Source organism: Opisthorchis viverrini, assembly GCF_000715545.1.
Source record: "Opisthorchis viverrini unplaced genomic scaffold opera_v5_39, whole genome shotgun sequence".
In the NCBI taxonomy this organism is placed as follows: domain Eukaryota; kingdom Metazoa; phylum Platyhelminthes; class Trematoda; order Opisthorchiida; family Opisthorchiidae; genus Opisthorchis; species Opisthorchis viverrini.
The window spans coordinates 256627-282889 of NW_008751696.1; the positions used below are offsets into that span (position 1 = coordinate 256627).

General features: G+C 44.1%; 2 protein-coding genes across 2 annotated transcripts in view; one reads left to right on the plus strand and one right to left on the minus strand.

Moving 5' to 3' along the window:
* Window positions 1-4835: 4835 nt before the first annotated feature.
* The window catches only part of T265_02957 (hypothetical protein), a gene marked incomplete at both ends in the record, with an annotated part of 34690 nt that continues 13262 nt past the window's right edge, over window positions 4836-26263 (minus strand). Inside the window, 3 exons of the mRNA XM_009167336.1 lie at window positions 4836-4937; window positions 7395-7712; window positions 18241-18330. Of these exons, the coding sequence (XP_009165600.1) occupies window positions 4836-4937; window positions 7395-7712; window positions 18241-18330 (510 nt within the window). The remainder of the gene's footprint in view (window positions 4938-7394; window positions 7713-18240; window positions 18331-26263) is intronic.
* On the plus strand, window positions 14299-18566 carry T265_02958 (hypothetical protein; the record flags this gene model as incomplete). Its single annotated transcript, XM_009167337.1, has 2 exons — window positions 14299-14853; window positions 16923-18566. The coding sequence occupies 2 exons, from the start codon at window positions 14637-14639 to the stop codon at window positions 18374-18376; spliced, it is 1671 nt and encodes a 556-aa protein (XP_009165601.1).

Here is a 26263-nt window from a genome sequence, read left to right on the forward strand (position 1 = left end):
ATATGCCAGTCGACCGACTTCCTCGACGGGCTGTTTTCACACAACCACGTGAAGGGTGGAAGAGAGCCAGAGCCGGTCAAACAATAACTTGGCAGCGAAGTATAAAAGCCACTTCCAGTAAAATCACTTGCGTTGGTCATTGCCGTCCTTCTGGCTGGGGACCCCGGGACGGGCCACACCAATGGTTAGAGACATTGTCAGAAATGGCCCAGTCGCGCCTTCAATGGCGCTCATTCATCCAAGCTATTGCTTTCATTGGATAGTTCCCTTCCCAATTTCCCCACTTAACAGTGCTGTATTTACGCACTAATTTATCAGCTTCCACATCCAATGCGCAGCTAGCTACCCCACTCTTCCGAATCATCGGTGAACGAAACTGTGGTAGCTACAATCACTGTACGACAAGTACGCGGTTATTACAGCTGACAATGACGATGATGATGATTCACCGACAGTAACCTACGTGAGCTATGGTTCTGAGACGAATATCGAATGCCTGAAGACGTCTTAGTTCCGCTGCTCGAACAGACCAAGTCTGACAGCCATTCAACGAAATAGCCCGCGCGGTAGCTTGATACACACGTCTTTTGAGATTCAGGGATACACTGTGGAAGACCTTCGAAAGCTTACTGTGTTTCAACATAGGTGTCTCCGAAGCATTACGCGATGATGGAAACACCAGACCAGTAGTCCTGAAGTAAACCGGAAGGTCTATTCTCCCTCGATATGTCAGCTCGTCACATTCCACAGCTAACGTATGTTAGGCCGTGTAATTCGTATGCCAGAGGACAGTTTGCCTCCTAGAACCCTCTTCGCACAGCTTCGTTTCCGATGGAGAAGGCTTAGAGGCGGTTAGTCCATGATCTGACAGCGAAGCATGAAAGTCCTTACCAGTCAACACAGTCGCGTTGGTAACGGCCGTCTGCCTGGTCGGGACCACAGGACAGAAAAAACCAATCGTTGACGGTCGTGACAGATATGTCTGTGTCAGCCAGCGACAGTCTTTTGTCACCTGCTATCGCCTTCGCTACGTAGCTGTCAATCCTTGCAGAACAGAAATTTTCAAAGCCAATGAACTGAAAGGACTATCGTTCGTAACGCGTGACTCTTATTCGCATATTCTCCTCATCGTCTTCGAACGCAGCTGAAGCCACCGCATTTCGAGTCCAAATGCTGAACTGAACTTTCAACAAAGATTCAATTGGCCACTTACATTTGCTCATCCGGATTCCCATTTGCAACGCAGTCCTGGAACCTCCAACAGGTTTGGAAATAACCGAATAACTTTTGTCTCAACAGTCATCGGGCTGCTGGTCCTAAATCACTTCCGCCCGTTTTATCCAGTGGTAGAAGTGCATCCCCAGTCAGTGTCCCTCTAACTTATCTGCTTTCATCTGGGCGAAAGAGACCGTCTCAAATAACTTGAGTGAGTCGATAGCATTACAGACTTTCATAAACTGGACGCAATTCATGCTGAAACGCTGAAGAGCTAGCTTGACCTCCGTCTTAGACAGGCTTTGCACCGCTTATTTTACTTCGACTTGTGAAGGTACTTGCAAGCAGGACCCGATAATAGCAAACAAGATTAGGCCGGGAAGAGGCTATGTAGACCACATCGTCATACTCCGACATGCGTATAAACGCACTACAATTTAGCTATTCACTGAATTCAATGGTGCGCTTGATTCAGTCGACGGGTTGGTTCTTCTCAATAGGGTATGCCCAAGAAGTTGGTGGATATCATCCACTGTTTGTATTCTCATATTTGGGGGCGCGTGTGAGTGTATGGGTAGTTCTCCAGAAACTTGTCTACAGGCAGTGGTATCCAACAAGGTCGTCCTTTCCCTCCATTTTTGTTCAATTTCTTCACTGATGAGGTAATGAGGTGAACACTGGAGGATTTCAAAAACCCCGGTTTTTCATTGTGCTCGATCAGAAATGTGCATATGACATCGTTCTCATTTGTGAGGAAGAGCAAAAAGCGCAAGCGTCACCATAAAAGCTAACCAAGGTTATCCAGTCCTTCGGATTGGGCTTCGCGCCCAAAATGTGCGAATTAATACCACAGGACATACAACTTAAACGGGCCCTCAGGTATATAACGAATCCGTAGGCTGCATCAGACTACAGGATGGTCTTTATTGTTGTGACTGTAAGAGTTGACCACTTCGCGTGAAGGATTCGAGTTATATTCAATTCTCCGACGACCAATGTCTCAGCACTATATCTGGAATCGGCCGAAATCAACGAATTCTCAGTGAACTGACAAGGAAACGTTCTTGTTGAAGCAGTAGATAGTTTACTCAATTAACATGTCCAGTACTGCAAACTAAGGTGACTAGACCATGTTACACATGCGGAGTTGCCAGCTGCTAAAACGAACGCTGTTTCCTGTGTGGCGGAAGCCCAGAGTTGGCATAGTTTGACGCGGTGGAAAGGGATGAAGGATGTTCGTCTTCAAGCGTGGGGTCCAAGTGACCCTTACCGTGATTGGCTATAGACATTGAGCGATGTGATTGCTAACCTATATCAGTGTCGTGTAGACTACCGGATTCTATTCAGGTCGTGTGACTGAGTGCTGCAGGCGTAGGTACTTCTGATGCCCGTTATAGACCAGCCCCAGATCTCCCTGCCCCGTTTTTTCATTCTTTGGCTTTATTTAAACAAATTGACACGATTGTACGACAGCGAAACACCAATTTCTCATCTGGTGTTGCTGTCACTAATGATGATGGTGTTTGGAACGAGCCACAAGCTATTCAAACTTCGTGGGACGATAGTTGATAGTGTGAAGAGATGTGGGATTTTTCGTTGGGTTTGGTCCTTGAAGTAGAGCCATTCTATGCTAAACAGCTGAGAGACACTGTTCAGCTGTTTCGTCCTCAATGGGAATCACCAGCAGTGCGCATCTCACGATACTCTAGGGAGTTTCGAACCTGCCACCTTCTGGTCACGAGCGGCTGATCAACAATATGGCATCCTTCAGTCATGGAATCCACATTACGCGATCACGCCCTGACTGGCTCCCCTAATGACGACTCCACAGATGGAATTTCTACTCATCTCGTGAGGTGTTCTTTCTCTGGGTCACTTACAGATTGTCGATTGGCTATTAAGCTGTCATCGAGTTATATTAGTTCTCAGTGATGCGGCCCCTCAATCCGTCTTCTTCTGTGGCCTAAGCAAGCAAGAAGCTGACGCCGAAGAGCTTTGATAACCATGATTCTATCCACTGCTTCTCTAAGGTGCACGGTGCAAATACTTTCCTCTTGTGAGAGGTAATTACGCGCGAGATCAGAAGAACAGGAGCATTGCGGCTGCTACCTTGTTAGCAACTGAAAGATGGGCGTATGCCATTTACCGTTTCTTTAAATTCAGTAACACTAGTTTTGCTAACACGGATACCTGGCCGCTTCACGTCGGCGTCATTTTACAAGTGATAATCAAGTCTGTCGCCTTTACATTAATTTAACACATGATAAGCATTCACTGAGTGTTTTAGTTAACCTCACTTTTGCGTGCCCGGGAAATAGTAAAAAGTGACGGCACTGTAGGGAGCTTAGGAAATGCTTCCACTTCTTCCGTCGGTCAGTCAGTACACGCACGTCAATGAAAATAGTTCTGCATTTATCATTTGTCCATTTGTTTGAACCTACAAAATGGTCCTTGGTTAGACGATCTTACTCATCAACAGTGTCGTTTCATCAGGAAGTCTCCTGCTTGGCTGTTTCGAATGAATAAGTACTATTACAGGGAGAAAGCGACAAGCAAAAGTATTTTCCGAATTTAAAGCCTACAAATGAGCTCTCTTTTACTGTGAATGATCTTTAATTTTCATGGAGTGTTTTCTCAGGAGGCTGTACGAATCATAATCTGGGGTCCAACTAGCAAATGCCACTCATCAGCAGTTGAACCATTTAACATTTGGGTATAGTTAGTACGATGTAGGGATTCAATAAGAAGGTCAATACACCTTCATTTGCAAGGAATATAGAGTTTGAATAGGTCCTTATTCTGAGAACTAGCTTGCATGACGTACATCTTTCTCTTTCCAGACGTGTATCAGTCAACTGGAATGCAATGAAATCGAACGGTTTTTCCGTGCCATCTCCTCTGCGTCTCAAAGATCTTCAAATAGTTCATCTTCCTGATCCGGATCTAGTAAAAACCCGCTCTTGTAGGCATTCTTACCTCGTTGTGAGCCTTTTCTTTCAGTACTTTCCAGAGTTTCAAATCTTCTCTCTGAATTCGAACGTGTACCTCCCTGTTCACTCGAAGGTTGTGCTGCGGACGGTAGAGCCATTGAGCTGGTGAGTCTAAACTGGGAAAGCGACCTTCGGATTGGAACAATTCTCCCTTCGGGTTGTGTTTCTGAAGTTTTGGATTGCGAAATTTGTTTGGCTAACTCTCATGTGCTGGCATACATAGCATCATTTCCCTTATAGACATACGCGGGCAAACAAATGTGCACAATACTCATCTGCTCAGTTCATGATTGTTCGATGTGAAGATGGTCTACTGGTGCCGCATCCCGACTTCCGTTGCGTTGCGGTATCTTGAATCCCAGTATAATGATGCATCACATGATGGCACTACTAAACACGATTTCATTGTTGTGGGTCATAGCTAGCGTATCAGAGTATGATGCATGGCTCAGAGAAGAAAAGGAGCATTTATCCTCCCAAGCACACTACAAATTATTCCTACTTCCTGTTGGCAAATTTAACTTTCTCTTTATCTTCATGTTAAATTTCTCAAGGTAAAGAGCCAGTCAACTGCTGCAGCTCATCCATTCTGTGGATTTTAAACCAGCTGAATTGGCCAGCCTCAGCAGCTCAGTTCGTTAGAATATCCATGATCTCTTGCTCGTTCTTCACAGACAGTGCGGTGGCCGATAGAAGATCGAGCCACAAGGTTACTTTATAGCCCGTCTGTATCTAGAACGCGATAAAAACTGTCAGTGCTCCCGGAAGTCACATTCCGATATGCATAATGATTATGTGCTCCCAGTATGTTGATTTCGAAGTGTATTCAAGTGGCCAAACGTGTTTTGTAAGACATTCAGACAAGGGTCACTTGATTCCTCAAGGTTGCTAATACGGCTGCGCATCAGCCTACTGCGCAGCGGAACAATCATGTGGAACAGAGCCGTGCGACTATGCCCTGACGCTACTGGGTTATAGTCAGAAGACAAGAAGACGACCTGAAGGAACTGTGTATTAACGCAATTACAAACTTCTATATATATGATTCACTTGTCACCGTATTTGACGGTCGATCCGCTGTCAACCAACCAGTGTGTCTCCCACACATCCACACTGGTCCTCGGGCGGTTGTTCCTTTGTCTCGATCGATCGTAGATGGCCGTCTGTGCGCTTGTGTACGGGATGCCTTGGCCATGGAGTGGGTGTGAACATTCTGTGTCCTTATTTGACCTTTCTCCGGCACATGACGAAATCGGACGTCATTCCGACGTGGGGGCATAGTCGCACGGCTCTGTTCCACATGATTGTTCCACTGCGCAGTAGGCTGATGCGCAGCCGTATTAGTTGCGTGTTCTGTTTTTGAATCTTGTAATCAATTCGGACGTAAGAGGCACGCCTGGATGGAATTCCACACAAGTCATTTTGAATTTTGTCTCTTATGGTGGAGCGCATTTAGGACATTTGTATCTCCCAGATTCACGTCTCCGAAGTACCAACGCAAGGAATACTTAAAAGCATTATATTGTCTTTCAACCCTGTGTTGTATGCATGCTTCGCAGCAACAGTCCAAGGAAATTCAGGAGCTGGGTGATTGATGTCGAACGTCCTATTTTCGGCTATCAGTCATCGTAGCCATGTGTATAGGACAGTGCTTACTAACCATCGGCATTCGATATAATACGTTCATACTTCTGACACTGCTTTCCGTTACCATTTGAGAAGCCCTAGCGCTTTTCATTCTGAATCGAGAGTGTGCCCTTTTGCTATCACCGTTGCCTATGCGACGTTTGGTATTACTCATCTGAAATTGGATGGCAGAATGCCAAGGCCATCCGTCGAATGCAGAACAGCAGACACTTAGTACGAAGAACGTGCACAGTTCAGCAACCGGATTATGTACCGAGTCGACTGCAAGGTCATTTTTTACCGAACGATCGACCTTAAGGACGGACATCGGCATCCGTTCGCGTTATTTCACCTTGATAAGTGACGGAGCGTTGGAAATCCAGTTGACAATATTGGGGATTAAACTGGCAACCAAACAGCGCGCATTGTCAAGTTCGTTTGATGTTGCTCCAGACTTCCAGTAGAAAGAATTAGGACGAATTCCACAAACTACTCATAAAACTTTGCATGGTGAAGCCCCGTATCTTCTTGGAGGAAGAATCAAATAAGGAAAGAAGTATAAAACTATGACCAGGATCGGCATTGGTCAGAAAAATATCATCATCCAGTTTTTCAGGTCCATGAATAACTAATACTATTGACAAGGCGTTCATAGTTTTCTATTTTATTGTCCATCCAAAACGACAACAAAAATGGTCAAATTTTATGTTATGGAGCCCTAGCATGGCACCTAGCTACACCTATGCAATGAACTGAAAATCCTTTTCATAAAAGGAGCGAAAAGAGCCCGAATTCACTGACCGGAAGGTCCGTGGTTCGAACTCGACCTCTGCCTCACTGTTTCCCCTGTCAAGGCTTCGGCAACTTGGCAGTATTCCAGCCCTCGTGCTTCCTTCTGGTGACATGGCAGTTAGGCATCGGAAGGTTGCTACAGCTGAACGATTTTTGCTTTCATAAAACAAACGAAAAATCGCAACGCAAGGTAGTCCATAAGGTCAGATCTTAAGAAAGACGTGGAAGTAGAGAGTGAAATATCCCGATGTATATCTTTACCGATCCGCCTACATTTGGTCGTTGAAAACTGATATCCTAACCAGATGGCCGGAAATGGCGAAGCTCTAAAGTCGATTGTGGGTTGGGCGGTGCCGACACCATTGTGTTTCAGGGTTTCAGGTCTATAGGAGCAGGTACAAGAGCTCAGTTTCAAGTTGCGTGACATGCGAGGAGCGCTTTTTCATGATGTCTTTGACATGGGTGAACTAGTTAATTGGAACACTCCTGGCCAATTCATGAATGCAAGTGCGCTATTCTTGTGTAGTAAATTGTGCAGTACACGTTACTCGACGTCACAAATTTAGGGTTGATGGACTGAAAATGGATAGACTTGTCAGTAGGTGCTTTTTCCAAACTTAGTCAGATTTGCGTGATTGAAGGAAATCGTACTGTCTATTTTTCAGACCGGATGTACTCCAGCGGTGCAGTCAGTGGTCGCTCTCGGTTGATCTCAATCAGTCATTCGTATTTTACTGGTTTTAGACGACTGTCAAACGTCATCTGGTTCACCTCAGTATTACTCTTTTCATTGTCTTTCTCCGCAGAATGTGTATCTTCCTTCATCGCCCCAAGTAACAAATTCTTGTTCGGCTTTGCGGCAAGCAGACTGTGATAATGAATCTGACGACGGTTCGGACGCTGCTTCCGTTGGCGAGGACAGCTCAATATCGTCGGTTCATGACGCGCATCTAGATGAGTCCGACTCCGATGAATGCACCGATCATAATGTAAGAAATCGTCCGCTTGTCGAAGAATTACCGTCCCAGCAGGCCACCTCGGATAGTCCTTTTGAATAGACAGACTACTCTCCTGACTTTCTGACGTGCTCTGCTATTTTTGTACATAGAGCCGATTGTTCACATTAGAGTATTTCATTGATCCTAAGTGAGAAAGGGTCGAGTGGGTCTCGTTATCCTCGTTAATGGCAAAAGTGCAGCGACGTAACCACCGTACAGTGATGAATTCTGACTACGAGTTCAGTCTATGGGCCGACGACATGTATAGCGTAAGAGCCCGTGATTATTAGTTCAGTGCTCTCAATCCCACTTCCTAATTTTACTTTCTTTTCTCTCCAATCTGGCAACTATGCTAGCGTGGAAAAATCATAACAAAAATTTCAGTGCGTCCACCACAGAGACGTGATTAGGCTTCAGTGCTGCCGTCTTTGCACAATTGACTAACTGGAACCCAATTGTTTCCTGGAGGATGAATTCGGAAAGGCCGATCGTAAGTTCGCACAATTCCATTATCTGTAACTGCTGGTGTATTGTTCAGTACGGTCGGATACGAGTCGGTTGCGATTCCAAACCTATCTGTGTGCACCTTCATCGTTAGGAATCAAGAGTTTATATCCTCTATTGAGCTGAGCAAGTTCTCCTTTTGAGCTGTTGGCTTCATGGTTGGTGCCCGAGAAAAGCCGTCGCCTTACGGGTCCGACTGTTTAGTCATAAGTCACGGATAGGATCTCGGAATTCAACCCTGTATTGTCCCACGGCCTTTGGGTGAGACTTTCGAGTCAAACAGGCAGTTCAAGCAGCCGGCGCACCATCGAAAGTCCCCTACACGAGAGCTGCTTCATGTTTCAGTTGCCACGTTATTCGAGATATCGAAATGTGTTTTTCCTAACACATCACTTACAAGGTTGCGACTACTGATGAACCTCAAGAAGGGAAGAACGGCAGGGGGCCGTTGGTGATTTTTCAGTGACCTTATACCTATTGTCCCATGTCGATAAAATTGACTTCGATACCTCAAACGCTGTGCTAACTGAAACGAAGTGGCTTTTATTGAAGGATATCATAAGAGGGTTTTTCAGTAAGTTTGCACTGGAGTCTCCGGTTAAAACCAATTCACTTCTCAAACGTGGATGTTTCACGAATCGCTTACAGTTTGATGCTACAGGAGAATAAAATTGATGGAAACTCAGTGATTACGCCTACCTGATGAGGCTCAATGAGGTGTACACTGGTAGTGGGCTGACGAAGAGTTCTCAAAAACCTTATAAATAGTGTGTTACGTCACGGAAAGGAAGCTGTTCACCGACCGGCATCCTGCAGATCTTTTGGAAGGCAGTAGGTGTGCACGAGACGGCAGGTTTATACTATCGTTCCATCACTAGAACGGAATGTTCGAATCACCGGGACGATCGTTTGTAAACGGCTAGTAAGTTTCCTGCCTAGGCCTACCAAAACTCCTGGGAGCCAATGTCATGAAAAGCTGGAGGGGTTCAGTTCAGGTTGCTGATGCATCGGTAAATTCTTTGTTTCGCGACTACCCCTAGGACATCGCTTATATGAGGATACGGAGGCCAAGGTGGTCAGAAACCAAGGCGTGGCCGTACGGGGGATTGGGCTCAGATGGTTTCTTTATGTGTGTGGTACACAGGTCGCTCGTATGAGGATACGGAGACCAGAGCGGTCAGAAACCAAGACATAACCGTGTGGTGACTGCAGTCGACCTTCATTAGCTCAGTGTGGCTGAACAAAGCTCAGGCGTTGGGCATGAATTAGGGTTTGCTAGATAGGTCACCTAAGCAGAACGGGCACAGGTAAGGCCGCGACCCATGCACTGTTAATTCAAATGTAGATCATTTAACGACTGAACCTAGTGCACATCCGTGCTCGACAAAGCAGAGACATTGAGCCTGCATGCTCAACCTCAGTCAGATTACCCGCGTAGCTTGAATGTGAATGTGTTTTCATTGGCGCCATTCTGGTTAGCGGTGGCACTATGGGTCAGATGCGTACTCTGCTTTATCATCATCAAGACTGTCCTGTTAATCCTCAGACTAATAAGAAAATAGCCGCACAACCAGACCATTTTCCAGAATGATGCTCGGGATGGTTGAGCAGGTTGTTTACTTGCATCTGTTCACCTAATCCTAAATCATATATGTCAAACAAAAATATGTGCTCTGTGAGGAGACCACTATTTTCACGTGAGTTAATTGCTTGGATGCGTTGATCATCCACCTGTGAGTTCTTATAGAAGATATGTTGAGCTCCTAGACCACCGGTTGACTGAATGCCTTCATTTCATTTGATGAAGAGTACATCCTTCGTCGTGTACCTGTGGTGCGTGTACTCGACATGGAGGTCCTTCAGCTAATATGGCACAGATAAACTGGATTTGCAAGCTGCGTTCGCACCTGCCTCACCATTTAAGTTGGCCTTCGTCATCTAGACAGTACCTGAAGTTGGAAAGTCAGTCATGCGCAGACGGAAGATTCAACTGGGACTGTAATGAATCGCTCGTACTTCATTAAGTAACTATGCAGTGCGCTGACGGCATCTTTATTCCATTGGATGGACGCTCAGTATTTGGATTTTACGTTTGTCTTCATCAGGCATACTTCATGAAAGACGGATTGCAGCTGAGCTCAGTGGCTAGTTATTGACAATCACCATTTATTGTCAGAACAAAGTATCTGATTGTTCGGCTGAGTAACGAACCATCATTCCGATGTAGCAACCCAAACGGAATTCTAACCAATGCGGTGCGCCAAATAGGCGCTGAGATCCATTGTTCACTGTGCGTTTCTCAGTATCCTGAATAGTCAATAATTCAGAGTGTGTAACCCCATTTTGTGTGCGACTGTGGGCTGGCTGAGTGAAGGCAATAATGTAACTAAAAGGAGACATCAATTTGTACCTCGTAATACAAGAAGCAACGCTTGTAGCATACTTCAAGGCGAATGAAAGTATGTTTTTATTTTGGTAGATATTTCGAACCAGACTTGCAGAATGAAGCTGAGGATTGGTCCGCATGTTATCCAATCCCAGACATTTGTGTTAGCAACTATTATTTCGGGCCCTATCAATTGTGAAAATTATCCGGTAAGGTAGATGAATAAAAATGTTGAAACCACTTCCTCCTCCAAACTCTCGCACTCATTGTCCTCACTGGATCATCACTTTCGCCTGTTAATTCAGCAGTGCGCGAAAGGATATAGCATACCTTTCGGTTTGGGGCAACCCAGGGCTAGCGTGGGTTTTTTTTAGGGTGTAATGAAATGAAAATGTTTTCCCAGCAAAATCGTGCGAATTCATGGATATTAACTAAGTCGGTGAAAACAGTACGTGCATACTTGACTCACAGCAAAACCTAACTCACTTGTTCGGATCTGCTGGATTTACAGGTTTTTGAGATTGAATTTTATGTAACCGATGGGTGCGACACTGACCCAGGCCGTCATACACTCCCTATTTCGGTGAATGCCGTCTGATACAAACTTGCACCTTTGTACTATTCAAGTAATGCAACATGCGTTGGTCATCATCAAAGTCGAATAATGCTTATTTTATGTCTGGCAGTAAAGATAGATTTCACGGGCTAAGAATCTCTTCCTGAAAACCTGGTTCTTCACACCAGCCCACGATTGTTATACAGCTTCGAAGCAACGGCGATGCTGAGCATCGTTCGTAATCCACAGCATCAAGCAGGAAGGAACTTCCAGATATAAGTCGGGATAGTTATCCAATCACGTTCCTACTTACAGAAATCGGCTTTGTAACATCGATGAGGCTATCTTTTCGATAGCAACAAAACGAGTTTGTCATCCTATCACATAAGAGAAAACACTTGCTGCACCCAAGACAGACTGTAATTACTTGGAGTCTATGTTTACGGCTTCTAACCTTGGTTCGGGGTTCAGTTCCACCCCAGTAAGCTGGTAGCAGCTTAAAGAACAAATTTATCGATCGTGCTACCAGCTACTCTTTTTACTCTTTCGCATGCTGATGTCAAGGGTCGCATGCTAGCATTAGAAATCTGACCATGCATTGTCTCCACATTTGCTGTTTGAGCAGCTTTCCAAATAAGGCAGAAACAGTTGTAAAGTGCTCTTCGGCTGTCGATATAGATTGGTTCCAGTTACGTGATGAAGTCTTCTGAGAATGCTGGCTGAACGTTCAACCCACCTGTCCAATTAGAAGCTACTGGGAGCCCTGTTTTCATAAAATGTCGCAAACTGCTCTTCGGATTGCGCGAAAAGGTTAGGCTCACCTTCGCCGAGTTGCCTGGTGACGGAAAATCGATGCCCTTGGAATAGTCTGAGCTGTGGACCCCCTATCGTTGCTCCACAGAATGCTGATGGCAAAGTACTGTGGAATTGCAGACATCATACACAGAGTACAAGCATAACACAACAGCCCAAAAATGTACTGTATAGACTGAAAAACGTGACAGTTGCAGATTCCTATAAACAAATCCTCTGGTTAATTAACCACTATTAAAACAAGAGGTTTTCCTTATTTGCTGTTGTTGGCTAGCTTCCAGACAAACTATTTTACTCAGAATACAGAGATGTTCGTGCAGATAAACGAAAAATAAGGAAAAGACCACTAGTAACCTGGGAGGCGGAACAGGAAGGACTTGGCGGGAAGAAGAAGCTTTTAAGTGGAGAGAAAATCATGCCAGTATCAGTTCTAAAAGTTGGGTTTCTAAGGATCACAATGAGGTCATCAACTGAGGGAGATAAGTAATCACACAGTTTTTGTATTTTCATGCTCTGCATAAATGCACACCACTGCTGCGCTATGGCTTTCTGGGAGATGTTTGGTTGTATCTGAATATAAGGTGTGGAAACCTCATCAGGTATTTTACCCAGATTTGTACAGGCTTTCGTATGTCTCTCAGTTAAGCTGTCTATCAGTAACCTAAAGGAAATGGTGTGAGATGCTGACGAAAGTAGAATGCACTGCTTGATAACAGTATAGCCGTTTTTGGCTGAGGACGACAAGTGAACGACACAAGATACTTAGCAACGCGATTACAGGCGTCCAATTTTGACTTATTGGCATGTGGATAATAGAGACACTGTATGAATTAACTCATAATTTTAAGGGTGACTGTCAACGAGTTTATGTCACTTTAAGAGGAGAAGATGGTAACGTCCAGATACTTTACACAACTGGTTTGAAGTAGTGAGTAATTGTTGATTGTAACTGAGGTCACAATAGGCGAAGCGTCTCAATAGGTCCGATCCGCCTGAATGTGAACACAATGTTGATGCGTTTGAATGGGTTGTCTAGTGTCCGCTGACACATGGCCCTAATATCCTGCTCAAACACGTAGGAGTTCGGTAGTGTGGAGCATGCTCTGCGAACAGTGATGTCATCTGCACATCTTAATGAGGTGCGCCATTCGCCATGTTTTAAAGGGTATGTTTAGACAGGGATGGCAAACGGGATAGAACGACGCCTTGGGGCACACCTAATTCGTTGGGCAAGAGTCTTTTGCGACGTCCCATCAACCGGAACGCAGTGATTTCAGTTGACAAGGCGATAGTAATGGCAGAAGCGGGGGTCTTTAGATGCCTATCCAGGAAAGATGATGTAGCTGTAGTCCTCAGTTGAGTGGATCAAAACCACCCCGAAAATCAGTAATGCATGCCTCGGAACACTTTGTTTTGATATTCTAATATTTCAGAAATCTGTGATAGAGGCTAAATTCGTGGTAGACGCACGCTTGTTGGCAAATTGGAGTACACCATTGGAGGTGGTTAATGAATAATTTATAACGCACAGCAGCACTCGTTCAGTTCATAGTAAACGTCTTCTGGGGATAGCGTCGTTCGTTGAGTGTTTGAGCCCTTTGGAGACTTCACGAATCCAAAGGGTGAAATTATGACTCTGTGACAAGTGTCACTAAAATCGGCTAGATCAGTGAAATTCGCGGTGCTTCTAGAACTCAGCTGAATCTCTCGTTTACGGTGTTCCCAAGCAAGTGAACATGCTTCACCAGGCCACCTCATGTTTCAGTTGGTACGATATTCAAGATATTACGATACGTGTATAGAGGCGGCCTGGTGCAACACATCCAGTTGCTTAGAAACATCATAAGCGAGACATTCAGCTGGGTTCCAGGTGAGTCTCCGGCGAAACCAAATTGATTTGCAAATGGGTGCATTTGTCGCAATCAGTTCAATTTGGGTTCAAGTAGAACATAATGTTGATGGAAACTAGGGGACTGCGCCTACCTGATGAGCCCCAAGAAGAGCGAAATCAGTCGTGAGCTGTCGAAGAATCTTCAGCAACCTTATGAGAAGTGTATTACATCCATATCAACAGACTATGTTACGTTTCCATCTGCTGCATTTTCTTCAACTTCCAAAAAGGGGGAGGTAATGTGTCGTCGTAACTTATCTCCGTTCACTTCCACTCTCGTTTTTGTATCAGTGTATGAGTGAGTCCGTAGGTTTGTATGAGCACCTTCAGCAACTTATGAGAAGTGTATTACATCCATATCAACAGACTATGTTACGTTTCCATCTGCTGCATTTTCTTCAACTTCCAAAAAGGGGGAGGTAATGTGTCGTCGTAACTTATCTCCGTTCACTTCCACTCTCGTTTTTGTATCAGTGTATGAGTGAGTCCGTAGGTTTGTATGAGCACGAACCGCTCAGGTTGACTGAATATTGCTGATTATTGACACAACATCCGACAAGATGTTGAAATCTACCACTCTCGTGTTTTTTTTTACTTTCACGCTGACACTGATAAGCAACATGTTTCTGATGCGTTGCATCCTGCCTAAGGGATACAACATCAACAGAAAGGGGGATTCTTTGAAAACCATGGCACAATATTATCTTTAATCATACATAACTTTAGTGAGGAGTTTTTCCTGACTATTTGTCTGGCACGTGGTCCGTTCACTTAGCTAGATTCAAACAATGTGATCAATAATCCCGGTTTCGCATGTAGAGTTGGCTCCGCTGGCATCTCTAGTCGCTTCTCCGATTGGTAAAACATGACCAACGATCCGGATAACCCAACTCGTTCTAACACACCGCGTTCACCTGTGCACGTGTACCTGTACACGACAGATCACGGCTGGAGAGCAATTGATCCTGACATACCCCTGTCACAACAGCCAATTGCGTCTTCTTGGTTTACCCAGTCAGACACACAGAATCCTGTGGACCAGGGTGGATACCGAGCAGTTTTTGTGGAGTCTAACTTAACAAGTGAGTGGGATATACGCTGTACTATTCCCGTTTGTGGTTAGGATCGATGGGTTGGTAGTTCAGCACAAGCTTGAGGGATAGGTAGAACTGAACTCGAAACCACACCCTAAATCCGTTTGGTGAGAATGATTTTAAGTAATGATGAATTACGGTTAGTATCGTGATAAGGAAAGTTTCATTTTATTGAGGCGCCAGTATTAGTTAATGTTGGGAGCTTTTTGACGTTGAGTTTCCTTAAACGCGTCTTTTTTCAAGTGAACTTTAACCTCATAATTTGATCAGGTGATTCTGCAAGACGTGATACCTGTAGTCCCATATACGTCTTGCCGTCACAGTAATAGAAACTCAGTAAGATTTGGGATCAATGTTTGTCGTATTTGTTGTCGTTTTAGTAAACGGAACTGTATCTTGAACATGTAATGAACGCGGTCAGGTGAACCCGAAATCCCAGTATCTTTGACCAAATACCTAATTTACGAACACTCCAGTTGCTCTCATTTGAAGATGACCGAATTGGTAGGACTAACATAACTACATCGCTGAAATCTCCACTGAAAGAGTACACAGGGATCTCATGATTCTTCCCCATTATCTTATTTTAAACTACCGATAGAGTCGTGTATACACGCACACACACCTGGGAACCGGTTTCGTGCAACCAACGGCGATCAAAGCTGGTCACAGTTTTTAAGACTTCTCAGTGTATGTGAATTTGACTAACCACCCTAAGCTTCACACATCGGGGCCTCGGTAGCGCCAACTAATTTGACCAAAGCTGCCGTCCGGTTGTGAGTCTATCCTCCCAAACCTTAGATATCATGGGAACCCATTTCATGACTTCTTCTAGCAGGTGAAGTGCGGCAATCGGTCAGACAGGCACGGGACTGTGGCTAAGTTCATTACTCACACTCGTAACCCAATGGCAATAAAGTAATAAAAGCAATCGTTAAGTTGCAAGGAAACACGAAGACAGATACTTCCAGGTTGTCTAAACCTAGACAGGCAGTCAAGAAGCAGCGGCTGGGTTCGAACTAGGAGCCGTCCGGTTAGTAGGTTTGCACCTTGATCGCTGAAGATCTTTTTCTTATTCTGAAGAAATCTTAACGATGTGGCCCAGAACAGCCAAGATTCTGGTACAGCTGGGAACAGAATTTCGTTTTATTTGATCGTCTTTTCGTTCCTTTAGAAGGGTTCTGACTCACTTGATAAACAGTAGTCCTTTCGAAGTTTCAGCACATAAGTGAAATCAGCCTCGCTTTCTGTTTCATTGTTGATAACTGAGTGTTTTGATAGGGGTATCAGTTGGAACGTATCACCACGAGTGATGTGAGTTCATTATTGCCCTTTACTGTGTGTCTGTACAATTTCATCCCTACCCACTCATTTTAACTAGTGTCTTGAAAGCATATACTCATCGACAGTTGTCAGTATGCGGATTGTGTCATCAGGGAAGGGGTTGGGAAGGGACATCGGCGGACGCTAAACTGCGCGGGCAAATGATACTTCCCGGTTACCCAGGCCGAGGAAGGGGGTTCGGTTGAGGTACCCCAACTTGGTAAAATAGTAGGATATATACATTGCGATTGAACCTAATTTATTTGGGATGGAGCCCTCATTGAAGGGGGTTCGGTGAGGTACCCCAACTTGGTAAAATAGTAGGATATATACATTGCGATTGAACCTAATTTATTTGGGATGGAGCCCTCATTGGCAGTAGGTAAATGTGTTAACTGGTGTCAACACATTTGTATTTGTTCGTTTTTCTTGAAGAAGCTATATGGTTTTCGGAAAAGTTTGGTGACAATCGGTAGGTTTATTGCTGGACAACTTTTCGCTTTTGACACAAAAGCTTCGTCAGGCCAAGTGACTAGGTTCCGAGGTTGGTCGAGATTTAAGGCGAAAGGCGAACCAATCCGCTGGGCCAAGATAAATCTCTGTTGGGTGTCGGCCGAGGGATTTTTGTATGTTAGGGTGGGTGAACAAGCTCTATCGTTGTTTAGACCCTGCATCGTTTTTGCACAAACTATCACTTCTCCATCAAACGTATTTCCTATTTTCTCGTTCTCTAGATTCCGCTCAACCACAGCAGAGAGGCTTATATTTCACAACTGCGCAGCCACAAACAAACACTTCAGAGCAGCGACAGCCGTCACCATTGGAGTCATTTCTTCCCCCGCCACCGTTTCCACAGTTTCCTGCATTTCCGCCGAATCCCTGGGAGGGTGCCTTTTCTAGCATCAACAGACCACCCCCTTTTCCACTATATTCCTATGGTCCACCACCACCTCCAACGAGCGTCAGTCGAATTAACGTGACAACCTTTCCTTTCCCTATGACCCACCCGATGCCCAATCCACCGGCGATGCCACCGTGGCCAAGGGAGTTTACCGGGAACACAACCACTCACTCACATCCTCATACTGGAACCCAACATATGAATAATGAACAATTATCCAGGACAGAACATAACACCAAGAAGCCACCGGATTACCACAATCAATCCAACATACACTTTTACCCGAGGATCACACCATGTGCGTACTTGCATCCTGATTGTCTTTCTTGTTATCAGGCTGTTAAATTGGGACAGCATGCGTTTTCTCCTGGATTTCACTCCAAACAATGTAGCTGTACGTCCTCAGTAGGTCTATGCAGCGGTGACAGACAGACTGCTTGTGGTAACAATACGGATAAGAATGCACAGAATTCCAACCTTCCACCTCCACCACATTTGCAAGACGAGCAGGAGGTTGAGAAAATGACACAGTTGCCTAAAGTCCGATACCGCTTTCGAAGATGCGCCTCCGTCGAACCGGATGTGTACCAGGGTCCACACCATCCTCAACCATACACCAGGGTTGACTCTTTCAAACAGGCGGCGCATCAGTGTATGACACCAGGTTCAAGTAAGACACCACGGGGAACCTACCGCTCTCTTTCTGCCGATCCGGTTCGCTGTGGTGCTTCAAGTACCGACAACATTAAACCGCCCAGCTCAAGAGAAGGGGCTAATGGAGAGCTGCTGGTGCGATCGCATTCCGTGTGCTCACAGTTGAAAGATAAAAATGCTGGGATGGAACAGAATCGCCCGGTTACTTACTGGTCTTTCCGACGTAGAGTGCCTTGTTACAACCTCCCACCACCACCCTGTCAGTGTTGCCCCTGTTTGGATCAGCAAGCTAGATCGATGTTTTGCAATGATCTTAGTCACTACGCAGTCTTCATGGTCACTTCAGGTCACTTGAGCGCTCCTCCTCTAAAATACTCTGCATCGAACGAAATGATTTCAGACCAAGTTACTCGCTTTGGCTCGACCGATTTGAACGCTACCCATACGATGGAAGCCATTGACGAGTCGGGTTACCCACACAAAGAAATCATACCCACTAGCAATGTTATCCCATCAGTTACTGCGGTAATGTCTGGCAAGGACAGCTCGGAAACAGATTCAATTTTGACAGCATTCACCAGAGCTGCCTGGAAAAAACTGGACAAAGAAATGGAAAGATTGGGTAATCTGTAGGGTGGACATTTGTCGAAGTGACTCCTATTTTTACATATACGATATGAATGAATTTCACGTCAGCGGAGCCAACATTGCTGTCCTCAGTGCAGTTCATTTTTTTAATCTTTATTTTTTGTCCACTTCTTTAGTTTGCTGAGTTTCTTATCCTCTATCAGTTGTTTACTTGTATTCCGCTTTTGTTTGCCTATTTGAACTAATTTTTCAAGTTTATTTTAATTATTCGAATTTACATATGGTATTTTCCCATTGGCTGATTCGGTGACTCGTCCTCAGAATGCATTAACATAGGCGTGTTCCTGAACCCACGATCTGTTGACGTAACTCAACTACTACTGAACGGTAGCAAAGTTACTATAATGCCCTCTACCGTTCGGAAGAAAAAGCATTCATCATCATCATCATTGTCAGCTGTAAAAACCGCGTACTCGTCGTACAGTGGTTGTAGCTGCCGCAGTTTCGTTCACCGACAATTTGGGGGGGGGGGGTAGGCAGCTGCGCATTGCAGGCGGGAGCTGATAAACTGGTGCATAAAGCCAGCAATGTCAGTGGGCTGTTGAGTGGGGGGATCGGGAAGGGAGCTATGCATTGAAGGCAATAGCTTCGATGCATGAGCGCCATTGAGGGCGCGACTGGACCATGTCTGATAATGTCTCTAAGCATTTATGTGGACCGTCTCGGGGTCCCCATCCAGGAACTGAGGACACAGAACCGCCTACGTCAACCGACTGTTACTTTGTGAGTTTGACCTAACAAGAACTGATAATGAATTGAGTTCTTTTAAAAACAAGATGAGTATTACAGCCCTATTTGAAGTGTTTTCAAGAAAATGACGGATGCGTCACCTGGAAGCGAGATGAGCTAGAAACACAATCCTACAAAGCCACTCTACTTTTCCAATTATTTCGGTTTTCCACCAGAGAATAAAGGTAGGAGTTTATTCTGCCCTAAAGTGAATCTCGATTACATATTTTTTAAGTATTGCATCTATATGACAACCTCCGTATAACGACATCCTTTCCAATGGGGCCATGTGGCTTTTCGAGCTGCTCGAATAGTTGAGGCAGTAGCTTCTCCGAAAGATGACCACTTTCCAACATATTTGCTTAACTTTCCGAAGCCACAAAAACTAGATGACATAAGAACGACTATGCTTATTTTTAAAAAGGGACTGCTTTTTCCCAGGTGAATGTTTGCTGCTCTACAAGACTCATTTAACTCCTCAACTGTGAAGAGTATTGGCTTGATAAGCGACTAAATAGTCGAGAAGAACAAGACAGTTGAAATATGCGCGCACTTTAGCATCCCTAATGGCTTCGGAAAAGTGGGCGAATTTCGTCAGTACGGAGGTAAAGTCATATGCTGGAAAACGACCTTCTTATCTAATTGACTAAGGCGAACAAGCACGCGGCATTATTAGGGACAGCTGTTGGTAGTGTGAGGAGATTTGGGATTTTTGTGGGATTTCGTCCTGTAATTGAAGCCAATCTATGCTTTTCAGCTTTTCAGCATAGATTGGCTTTACTTATAGGACGAAATCTCACAAAAAAGGGACAGTTGTGTTGCGAGGTTACAAGCTATTTGGATATAAGTAGAAGATGAAATCCACGCAAATCAACGTATAGGGTCAGTTATCACTGTCTTGAATTTGAAGTGCTTGCTTTGGGTGAAAGCCGAAATAATAGAGAAATCGGAGTGGAACATCACAAACGAGAGGTTCAGCTGGATTCCAGGTGAGTCTTTGCAAAACCAACTTGGTTCGCAAATGAATGTATTGCGCTAAAATGGAGTGAATTTCTCAGGACTTTGCTCACCATAAACGATAAGCCTCGTTTCTCAGGACCATCACCAGTTATGTCCATTGATCCAAGATGTGAAAACGAGCCAGGCGTACCTAAGCTTTGAGAATCCAGTCTGTTTTATAGGTGACTGTTCAACATAACTTTACTACATTCAAACATCTTTACAAGAGGGAACAAGAGTTTTAAAGATACCTTTCAAGTTCAAATTCAAATGAAATGCCCTGATAAAAGGCGGAATTCGGGTTGAATAAACCCGATATATGTGCGAAGGCACCCAGCTAGTTAACCATGCGTGCTTCAGTACCTGTACTAATCCTTTCTAAACACTTCGAAGTGCTGAATTCTTGGCTTCCATGGAAGCTAAAATTATTGTTCTAAATAACGTCAGTTGCTTGTGGAGGTGGTTTGAGATTTTTCGATAAATACTCTCGTTTGTACATCATTTTTTCACCTAAGACTCAGCTGAATCTCTCAGTTACGATATTATTCAGTCTCATACTTTAGTTGATACGATATTTGAGGTATCGCAGTGTATTTTCGTGAAAGAAACTCACAGGTTTGGTGAAAACTTTTCGACAGCTCACAGTCGGTTTTGCCCTTCTTGGAATTCATCAGCAAGGTACATACCCCCATTTCCTGTCAACCTTGTGTCCTTCTTGAAGTAGACTGAACAGATTTCAACAAATACTCTCAAGTGCATATCAACTTGGTTTTCACAGGGGACACATCTGAGTCTCTCGTTTGTGATGAGCCATAAGAGGGGCAAAGCAGGTCGTAGGCCCCATGAGTAATCTGAAAGTTGTTTAAGAGGTCTCGCGCCAGCTCACAACTACGCGGTTCTGGAAGCTGGTTGTAATGTGTCAAGGCAATCTTTCGGAGAGTTGTCCCACAGGCTTGCTAATCTCTGGCTAAAATCTAAAGAGGATTCAAGTGTTGAGGTGTTTACTGAAGGAACCTGAAGAAATTCCAACATACCCTTCTGTGTAACCAATCTGTATGCGTCCTACTCATATCACCGCAAGATCGACTTGATAAGCACTTTATAATTGATTTGTTCCCGTAGAACAACATGACAATATGAAAGTTCAGAAACGTCCGGTTAACCTTCTAAAAAGGAACTGAGGGAAGCTGATTATCACATAAACAGAACGAAATGGTTTAACGGTTACAAGTATAAAACGACCGCTTGAGGAACCACTGGACTCTACGAAGACGATTAGAACTAGGAGGAGAGGGAAGCTACTCAGAACGGATTTCTCACGGATGTGTCCCTGAAGGCAAGTGATGAAGGCGGATGAAGTAATGAAGGCTTCCTTTTTAACCACGAAGTAATTTTGCGGAATTACATTCCCGGGATTGTGGCCACCACGAGCAGCTAGTTTCTCACTCAGGACATTCTAATGGTCTTGGCTACTCAATGAAGCTCAAGTAGTCAAAATGTTATGGTGATCAATTTGCGGATAGCTACAGCCGATCAAGAGATGTACAGAAGACTTGATAAGTGGCACTTCATAATTTTGGTTACTCTAAAGCTCACTTCTAGGTATCCTCAAAACCACATGATGATCCATGGACAATAAGGGTGACCCCTCTATAAACGATGCTGTTCTTCTGTTTGGTGGACATTTTTCCATCATTCTCATTATTTACTCTCCTCCATCGGATTGTTGTGAGATGCGTTCAATTTGCTGAGGGGATGATATTGCGAAGAACCATCTTTAGCCATATTTGTGGTTAAACACCAGTCAAACTTTAACAGCGGAATGCCCACAATATCGTCCAGTGGACTACTAAGGCTGAAGAATGACAGGTAAATCCGTTTTTTGACAGGATCTCACAGATACGAATTGACGTCGGACATGGGAAAAATTTTCATCAGAACTGAACCTGTTCAGACATCCTGCAGCCTCTTCTGTGTTCATAGAGTTATCATGGCCTTGGATAAGGGTGGATTCGTGTAGTGCGTTTAGTCGTAGAAGACTATCGTGAACTAGCGATTCAGTTGGGTCACACGTAAAACACCAAGTAAAGTGAGAAAGTGGAGAAATAAACTTTTTATTTTCATTCTGACTGGTCTTTGTCCTTGTCATCTTCAGAAGGCAAATCCTGTAACTTCCAACTGCTTTTCGTCTTTCTGTGAAGTGTTTTTTATTAGTAATTTTTCACGTCCCTGTAGCATTCATCAAACTGCTGTTCTTCGGAAACTTGAAATGTATGGCGTGACGGGAAATCTGTTGAGCTGGCTGAAAGACTATTTGAGTGACCGTTCGGTCCAAGTTCGTGTCGATGGAGCGTTTTCCGATAAAATTGCCGCCACAAGTGGTGTCCCTCAGGGTTCGGTTCTTGGTCCAATTTTGTTCCTGGTATACATGAATGACCTGCCGAAACTTCTGCAGTGCAAAACCGTACTTTTTGCTGATGACATAAAAATCTGGTCTGAAATTCATGGAAAGGCTGATTGTGATGCGCTACAGCAAGATCTGCAAAGAATCGACGAATGGTCCATCCAAAACCGGCTGCCGCTGAATTTCCAGAAATGCAAACTCATAAATCTGGGGAAGAGCTACCACTTCCCATACAAACTGGGATCCAATGAACTGGAATGGGTGGCTGAGGAAAAAGACCTCGGCGTCTGGATTTCTAGCAACCTGAAGCCGAGTAAACACTGTCTATCAGTATATCGCAAGACCTCGGCAGTGCTCGGGATGCTTGGGAGAATATTTTATCGTTTTACGCCTGAAATTCTCCCTATTATCATGAACACATATCTCCGGCCGACAATGGAATACGCGATCCAAGCCTGGTCTCCATGGCTGTAAAAGGATACACAACTGCTAGAGCGTATCTACCACCGCGCGACCAAGCTGGTCATTGGCCTCCGAAACGTTCCCTACAGTGAAAGGCTACGTAAACTCGATTTGTTTGATTTAACTTATCGGCGTATACGAGGAGACCTCATCCTGATGTTCAAGATAATAAACACCCCTAATCACCCTTTAAAACATTTGTTCACAGTTAATTTGGCCCGACAGACCCGACGGAATCCATTGGCCGTTGACATTCCATGTTCCCGCATTAACTGTCGGCGCTACTTTTTTCAGTCCGCGTATCCCTCACGTGAAACAAACTACCAACATCTGTTGTGGATTGTGGTAACCTCGAGACTTTCAAACATTCGCTTGACGAATACATAAGACCTTACCCAACTTCCCTCATCAACATTTGAGGTGCAGACTACAAACAATAGAACATATATGTTATATCATTCCGTTTATCTGTATACATACACACACACACCAATATCCTTTGGTCATTGTAAAGCAAAGTGCTTTTTAGACCAATATAACCTTGATTTACCTTGATTTACCTTGATTTACCAGCAGATGAAGTGAATTTTGGAGTTGTGAACTCTACGAGGCTATCTAGTATTATTTGAGTTTCGCTCTGTGGTCCGTGAAATTGTCAGATTCCGAAAGTCTAAGTTTTCCAATTCTATTTGGGAGCTTCTTACCTCATCTGCTTCACTTATACAGCACCGTAGACCTTATAAGCATGTCCAATGGAAATTTTAGGGAGACATTTGGACGGCGGAATTTTCAGGATCATAATCCTGACCCAGGTAGGTCCTGTCATCTTGGACGTAAAGTATGAACGATGAGTTGAGCAGTGCTCACTAACCTATGTCTGTTGAGCCTTCACGCGCTCTCGGTTCAGCGAAAGAGATTATGTAGGATCGAACACGAGTGGTTTTTGGGACTGATGTATGGAATGACCCCAAGAATGCTCTGCATAATAATACCAAAACGCCACAATCAGGACAAGGAATTCTATGGTATTACGCTTTTACACCTTCGCGTAAGTTCATAATATGTATTTGCATTTGTTAGTCATTGAAGTCATTTCAAATTGGGGCCCTCGGTAAGTTTCTTTTCTGTAGCTCGTTTTGATAACGCAGGTCTTTGTGCTGGTTATACTTCTAATTCGAAAATGTTTCTAATTCGTTTTCATATTTTTAAAAATATATTTTGCTAACGGACCGTGATTTACACCACTAAGAGCATAAATACATTTGACTGTTTACAGTAAGTTGGCTTTTCGAAAATTGTGAATGCCATTAAAGCGTCTGTTAGGGTGATTCACATGGCACAAATTAGTGATTTGCAATCGGCCGTGAGTATGATAGGGTAAGTAACGTGATATTTCAGCATAGTAATGATGTAGTCATTTTTCATTTGAAACACCCATTCGGTACATATCTGCCATGCCATCCAAATCAACATGAGGTTTGAGGTAAAGTAAGGTTGTCCGAACCTGGGCAGGAGTGGTGGAGATGCTGGGGTTAGGTTGGAAACACGAACCTTTTGGTCAGTAAGTTTACACCACTGAGCTGTGCCAAACTATCTTGAGGCTAACACTAAGTACCTTCTGTTCTTGTCATTACAGTAAGGATTTCCAATAAATTACGTTTTTGCTGTCGCAAAGCATAATTGTTCAACACTGACGTTTTGCTGTTGATGTTGATGATGGTGACGATGACATCTAGCCACTTCTACTCAGAGATTAGGAGCTGTTTTCGCCTAAACTATCATACCACAAACTTAGAAAAAGCCACGTAATTGAAAGTCGCCCTTCTCATCATCTTCACTTGAATAAAGTCATGTACTACAGCCCGACTGACAACCCACTGGATTAGCTGACTTACCCAGCACTACCACCAAGGAGATACATAAATGGTTTCCGGGAATCCAGCAAACATATGGGTGGTTCTGTTGAATCATTCTCCTCAGACGATTCGTTGCTCTTGGTTGCTATGCACAGGCTAGAGATGCATCTTCAAAAACGATGACTGACACTGAGGCGTCGCTGGAACCGTGACCTTCATTACTTAATGAAAATTATTCAGTTTGTGTGCTGCGCACGACAGGGTCTGTCTCCAGTGACCAACGAATGTCTAACAGCTCAAATTTCCGGTAACAAATGGTTCCGGTTGTTACTGGAGAAATTCGTGAGCTATCCTATATAGCCACGGGAAAGAATGATCACAGATGAATAAAATTAGTTGATAGAGAGGTGCAGGTGCGTATATTTGAGCGGAGTTCTTCCCAATGTTTCCTGTTTGAATAGTTCATGCTCCCGTAACAAGTGCGAGCAGATATCCTGGAATTTTAACAAGAGAACGAAGTCATGGATATTAATTCGTTGCGAAGAAATGCAATTCTATTTAGGCATTTTGGCTCTCATGATTGGTATATTTTCTGACTTAGGCGCTATTTTTTGTTGCCTTACCTAATCAGATTTCGTACGAGACCACTATGCCTACGGAATGTGAACAAGACAGTTGGGACTAACTATGTTGTTCGTATTCTGAGGGAAATGGCATGATTGTGGTTTTGAACATAAGCGTAGAGCTGATTGTTGCTTTATTTCGTAATGTCATCAACTCTGTTAGCCAATGGCAGAGTTAATGAAAACACATCCCATTATCGCTCTGGCTACCTCCATTATGAGCAACACTTGAAAGACGGCTAAAGCTGCTGAAGGAGTGTACTACTCATAAGGATGCTATTTTCATAGGCCAATTTGTGATGATCGAAGGTACGTCGTGCTCGCTGATTGAAAGAATGACAGGTAAAGTTGGCAGCTGATGCTGCTAATGGAATGATGGTAACCCACTCTGCAAAAGTGCCAGTGCGACCAAAAATCAACCACCATAGGATGATAGACACTACGGAAATGCATCATTTATAACGTTCGGACCATATCTCTAGCATTTAAGTTTAAGTTGGGGAGAATGAGGTTATCAAAAGTAAGATTTGCGTCTCACTAGGTCTACTTTCAAAGCTACTTAAACATTCCTTCACCGAAGCAAATGATAAAAATGCATGAACGGCTGGACGACGCTTCCTTCGGACCCACCCCGAAATGTAGCGTAAACTGTAGCGTTCAGAACAAACCCCCACATGACGGACAACAGAGACCGTCTAACACAGTCTCCCCTATTCTGCAGAACGGGCTGGATACAGAGAACAAATGTCTATTATTTTTAAGGGTTTAATCGAGCGGGTAACCGTTCGTACACATAATC